Genomic DNA, 6,000 nt, shown 5'->3' on the forward strand with positions numbered 1-6,000 from the left:
TTAGGAGAAATCAATTTCTCTCACAGTAAGGAGCTCACTGAAGGCAGCAGAGGATGAGGTGAGGAAGAGTGGGATGGGTATTTCTGTGGATACTTTCATTTCAGAAGAAATCCACAAAGACACTATCCAAGGAAGGAAAATAGGAGCCATAAGAACTTTAAGCAATGAACCTCATATGCAGAAATCAGTTACCAAAAGAAACGAGCCAGATCCTCAGCTGGTATAAATCAGCATCTCTCCTTTGAAGTCAGTGGCTCTACAACAATTGACATCAACTGGCAGCCTGTCTCAGAAGCTTTTTTAAGAAGGAAAAAGACATCTCCTTCTGTGCTAGCATTTAAAGGTACGAACACGCCTTGCGAGTTTTGCAGCATCTGCATCATGCGGCATAATTAAGTTATTTTAAATGAGGTATGAGACATTTAATATCCTGAAGCAATAAAATCTCAGGTTGATGTTCATTCCTCCCTCTCCTTCTCTCTCTCTGTCTCTCTCTGTCTTTTTCCCCTCTCCCTCTTCACCTCTGTGGCTCCCAGTATGAGAAGACACCGAGCTGGTTGGCTGTAATTGCTGGAACAGTCTCCTAACGCTTGCGTCCTCTCCAATTGCATTAAACTGCATCTTTATAGATACAGCCCTGTTTATTCATGCTGCTCATGTGGAAGAGGAAAGAAATGCAGACTCTCTTTGCCGCCTCCTCCTCCTGCTGCCTTTCATTTCATGGGTGTGGCAGGGTTCAAACCTTTGCAGTCTCTCACAGACACAAGTGTGATGAACAGAGAGGACAGTACTGGAGGGAAAGCCATAAAACACGGCTGGCGATGAATGAAAATCATTTCACCCACAAGTGGGAAACCGGCTTGTGAGTTATCATTTAATCATTCATGCAGTCTAGTACTGAGCACTTGTCCTGACAATGTCCATCCATTCTAGTGTAGGTATATGGAATGCTTATCTATCTATGCTTGCTATGCTATCAAGAGATACAGTAGATAGCACAGTTTATTTCCAAATAGTATTAAATAAACTTTAGGGAAAATTTCAAAGGTTCTTCAACCCAATCTCTCATTTTGCATCTATTAAGCTCCAGATTTTATGGGTATAAATTTGCAGGTACAATCAGTTGGTACAGATGATAGAATTTAAACATCTAGGTCTCTCATTTGCAGGTGCAGTCCGTCAGCTACTTAGTTCTTTTCCACTATCCTCTCCACCCACAGATATATATGTATATGTGCACACACTTTCTCTAGAGGTGTGTGTGTATATACACACCCACTCCTGTAATTATATATGAATTTAAAGAGATTTCTCTGACTCTGTATTTGTAATTTCAGCACTTCGCTCTTTTTCAATCAGAAAGGCAGGATGATGGGAGCTTCCCCAGAAAAATGCTCCGATAGAGGAAAGCTGTCTTTATTTTGGAAGGAAGCTCCTGTTTCCTTATGAAGAACCTGATCTGATTTCTTTCCATTTGCGAAAGGTTGAGGCAGGGAGAGAGGAAAGCAAGCTGAAACCCTAGGTCTTTTTTCCCCCTCCAAATTAAAGCTCCTTTTGGATTATCATCAGCTCTGCTTTTCAAAGTTTTACATCGTCAATGTAGCAATTGTGTGTGTGTGAATATGTATGAATGCATGTATGGGCGTAGAAGTATGAATGGGTGTGTCTGGCTGCGTGTGGATGTGTGTGACTGTACTGGGGCTGGAAGGGCTGGATGTGTGTGTGAATGTACGGGAAGGATGAAGGGGTGTGTCTGGGTGGGTGGCTGAATTTAGGGGTGTGTGTATATGCCTGATCTAGTAATATGTGTGTCGTAAGTTTATAAATATTTTGTAATAATTATAATAATAATAATAAAGATGGGAATAACATGTATAGATTTAAAGAATGGGTAAAACTGGGTATGAACCATGTGTGCTAAAGCCCAGCCTATTAAAGTATGGTGAAAAATACTCCCTGTGGCTCTTCCCAGCTTATGGCCTCCAAAAAACCCTACAGAGACCGCTATTTTATTTTAAAATTTGCTGTGCCTCTCCACCCACTGCCCTGTCATTCTGCCTCTCCGTCTGCCTTCCTCCTCCTCCTCCTCTTCTCTTTTCATCCTACATTGGCCAACTAAACGTGCTCTGCTGGCTGGTTGCAACGTGTTCCCCCTCCCACCCTTCTCCAGGTTTTAGTGACTGTATCATTAATTGCAGAGTATCAGAAACCTGCATAGGGAAAATATATATAAGGCTGGGTCTCTTTCTATCCCATTCACCTGCCCCTTTCAGTTATTCTATCTACAATATGACTCCTCGGCTTGGGAGCACACAGATTGAGGCACAGAAATGCACCTTAATCTTCACTGTAATTATATACAGTATTCTACAATAATTGTCCAAATCTCTACAGCTTCCAGCAGTGTGTTAGGCTATTACTGTAGAGTATTGCAGTAATAGACACTGTAAGGTATATATAATGAAGGTGCCAGTTGCCGCTCTATAGTTATAAGAGTGAGACAAGATTTACACTTAAAGCAGGAATCCCACCTCTTTGTTATGATCCCTAGGGAGAAAGTAGTCATAATACCTTTGAAATGCACCAAGGGCCAAATCCTGCCCTGACTACATTGGTGCAAATCTGGAATAGTTCCAGCTGAAGTCAAGGGAGTTAAACTGAGGTAACAGAGAGCAGATTTTGGCTTTCAAGTGAACAGTTTGAAATGGAAGTGGGGGGGGGGGAATGAGCTAGCTAGCTTTTTTATTTCATTATTTTTGGCTTGCCATGTTTTATTGTTGAAAATTAGCTGCCTCCTCGCCCCTCTTGCCACCCTCATCAATGAAAGCCATGTGGTACCAGTAGAGAGAATGAACTGGTTTCCAACAGGTTTGTACCGTTCGTCTCTCTCATCCCATCGGAGCTCAGAGCTAATAGAGGCGTGGTCCTCTGTCTCTTTACCAGCTGGTGCACAGTTGTCTAACTGGTTTTACTAAGAAAGGGATTGCAAAGAGGGCTGAGTTTTTCCCCCCCCCCGACTTCATGGCCAATTACTTTTGCTATTAATTAATTGTACTTGATATTATTAACACCAAAAAAAAAAAAAGAAGAAAGAAATTACCAGTTTATTTTTGTTCACACTATTTTAACTAAATGTACCTGTCCCCCTTGCCATCTCAAAGCATATGCACATAAAGCAGCTTTCATCTCTCAGAGCAAAAAGCAACAGAGAGCCAGCATCCTGATCTTGGATCATGGTTCACTAAGTATCTTTTTATTTATTTATTTTTGTGGCAAAAGATGAAGAATTGCTTCCCCCATCTTTGAGGTAGAGCCACCTCTCATCACATTTCCCTCCTCCCCCTTCCACATCCACACCCTCAGAATCAGAGACAGAAAACCCTATGCAATGCATCTGCCCACAGTTTAAAAAAAAAGGGAGGGGGATCCTTGTTTCTCCCCAAACATGAAGATAGGCCACCCTCTCCCCACATCATCAGCACTAGAAAGACAAACAGTCATCAGGAAGGGTGTGAAAAGAGCCTTCAATTGCAAGATGCTAAATAATTGCAAAAAAGACATCTGCTTAGAAGCAGTTAAAAATTCCTCCCCCCGCCCCTTATACACATACACACACATCCAACAGCCTGGGAATTTCTCCACAGAAAGAAGTATAAAATTGTCAGCTCTACCTGTTTTGTTCTTCTCATACAGCACAGCATGATTGTATTGTCCCCTTCCTTCCTTCTTCTTCCTTCCTTCTCCTCTCTCCTTTTTCCTCCTCTCTCTCTTATCTCTCCCCTCCACCCCCTCCACTCCCTCCCTCCCTCTCTCTCTCTCTCTCACTCTCTCTCTCTCTCTCACACACACACACACCAGGGCAGTTAGCTGCAACTGTAAGGTCCACAGCTATTGCTCATCACACATGCACAAGCTGGCTGTCTCTCTCTTCCCCTCCCTCCCTCCCTCTCTGTATCTTTCCCAGAATTGTTCACTAGCTCTCAATGACTAGTCACCTCCCCACCCCACCCCCCACTACAATCCAGGCAGCCACCCCCTCCCAGTCCCCTGCCAGCCTCATGAATATTTAAACATCTCCAATCTGGACCCAATTACCCAACGACTTTCCCACTGTACTGAGACTAGCAGGAAAGGGAACATTATAGATTGTTGAGGGGGTGGGGTGCGGTGTGTCTGTGGGGGCTTGGGAACGGGAAGTGGGTGAGGGCTTACATTTTTCTGCCACTCTTTTTCCGCATTGGCACTAAAGTAGTTAAAGCAGAGAGCACAGGGCCCCATCCAAGAGAGGATTTGTATGTTATGAAAGCTAGTGGGGTTATTTTCATGGCATTTCATGCACAGGTGAGATGCTGTAGGTGGGAGCTGTGGTAGGTAGGGAATAACAATATATGTATGAATGTCTGTGGATCTTCTCCTTTCCTCCTCACATGCATTGTCACAAACAGATATGCACATACACACATAGGCAGATATGCACATATACCTACACACATGCCCTATAGAATATAACGGAACATAACTTTAATATAGGTTTCTGTGCAATTTAATAGAAAATTATATTCTTGCCATGGAGTTATATAGGGTGGTTTTACAAGTAACCTATAGGAAGGATGTTGTTCTCTATTGTCTTTCTCTATTGATTTTTAAAATAATTTCTGTAGAATCCCATTGATTTTTTTTCTTTATTAATTTCTGTAAAACTTGCCATAAGGGACACAGGCACATCATACACTCACAAACACTAACATACACACACGTGTGCCCAAATACACACGTATCAGATGCTATAATGTTGTGCTTTCTCAGAATTTATAGCAGAGTGACTATGTCTGACAATATGGAAAAGAGAATCTAGGCAACGCATGGATTTCAGCCAAAATATGACAGTGATGAATACACTAGAAAGGAAAAGATAGATATAATCTATCTAACAAAATTAGGATTAAGCCTCCTTTTTTTACTAAAAACCAGGTTCTGAACTCTGTTACATCAGTGTAAATCAGGGAGTACCATCACTGAAGTCTTCTTCTGAGCTACTACATTGATCTAATTCTGATTTATGGTAAACCAGCCTAAGAGCAGAATGTAGACCCAAGTAATTATTAAGGCTTTTACGTTTTAAATATAAGCAATATGTGGTTACTGGTATAGCTTCAGAGCAGATTCCCTCATAGTCATATTCAGTTGCTATGACATCACTGTAAAAGAAAAGTAAATAGAAAGGCTTGCAAACATAATCTATCTATCTATGTCTATGTATGTAGTTTAGGGGAACTTCCTTGTGTGGTACAGCAGGTACAGTGTTAGGTCTGGGTCTGTGATCTGGAAGGGGGGGAATATAGCATGACAATGAAATTCACAGACAATACTGAACTGAGGAGAGTTGCAAACGGTAGCTAACACAGAGCAACAGTACATAGAGACCAAAGGGTTAAATAACAAAATGAGATTCAGTATGGAAAAATGCATCCAGGGGAAAAGAATCCAAAATATGTGTAATTAAGAGAAGTAAGAAACCTGAGAAGTGGTGCTGCAGAAAATGACCAAGGGTTGATAGAGGGTATCAAATTAGATATAAGTTTGCACTGTGGCTGCACATGCCAAAGACATCACATCCTGGAAAGGAGAAGGAATACGGTAACATTTTGAAAAGTGCCTAAGTGACTTAGGAGTCAAAGTTCCACTTTCAAGAGTCATAGGGCCAGATTTTTAACGGTATTTAGACACCTAATCCCTATTGGGGTTTAAATAACTTTAAAAATTTACAGGCTCATTAAAATCAATATGTGTAGGCTCCTAAGTCCCATAGGCACATCTAAACATTTTTACCTTTAGGCACATAGGAACAAAAGTTATTGCGCTCTCTACAGGAGTGACTGGATAAAATTTAAGGGCCTGTGAGGTACAGGTCAGCCTAGATGATCTAATGGTCCCTTCTGGCCTTAAACTCTGTAAATCTATTCTGCTAAAATGGAGGGAGTTTAGAAAGAGGATCAAAAA

At 41.5% G+C, this 6,000-nt stretch overlaps 1 protein-coding gene across 1 annotated transcript in view; it reads right to left on the minus strand.

The window, feature by feature from the left end:
* The window catches only part of GAP43 (growth associated protein 43), a 73,859-nt gene extending 70,071 nt beyond the window's left edge, over window positions 1-3,788 (minus strand). The window contains exon 1 of the mRNA XM_050961726.1: window positions 3,672-3,788. Coding sequence (XP_050817683.1) covers window positions 3,672-3,701 — 30 coding nt within the window. The 5' untranslated portion in view covers window positions 3,702-3,788. The remainder of the gene's footprint in view (window positions 1-3,671) is intronic.
* Window positions 3,789-6,000: the final 2,212 nt, after the last annotated feature.

The sequence above is a fragment of the Gopherus flavomarginatus genome, chromosome 1, assembly GCF_025201925.1.
Source record: "Gopherus flavomarginatus isolate rGopFla2 chromosome 1, rGopFla2.mat.asm, whole genome shotgun sequence".
Taxonomy (NCBI): domain Eukaryota; kingdom Metazoa; phylum Chordata; order Testudines; family Testudinidae; genus Gopherus; species Gopherus flavomarginatus.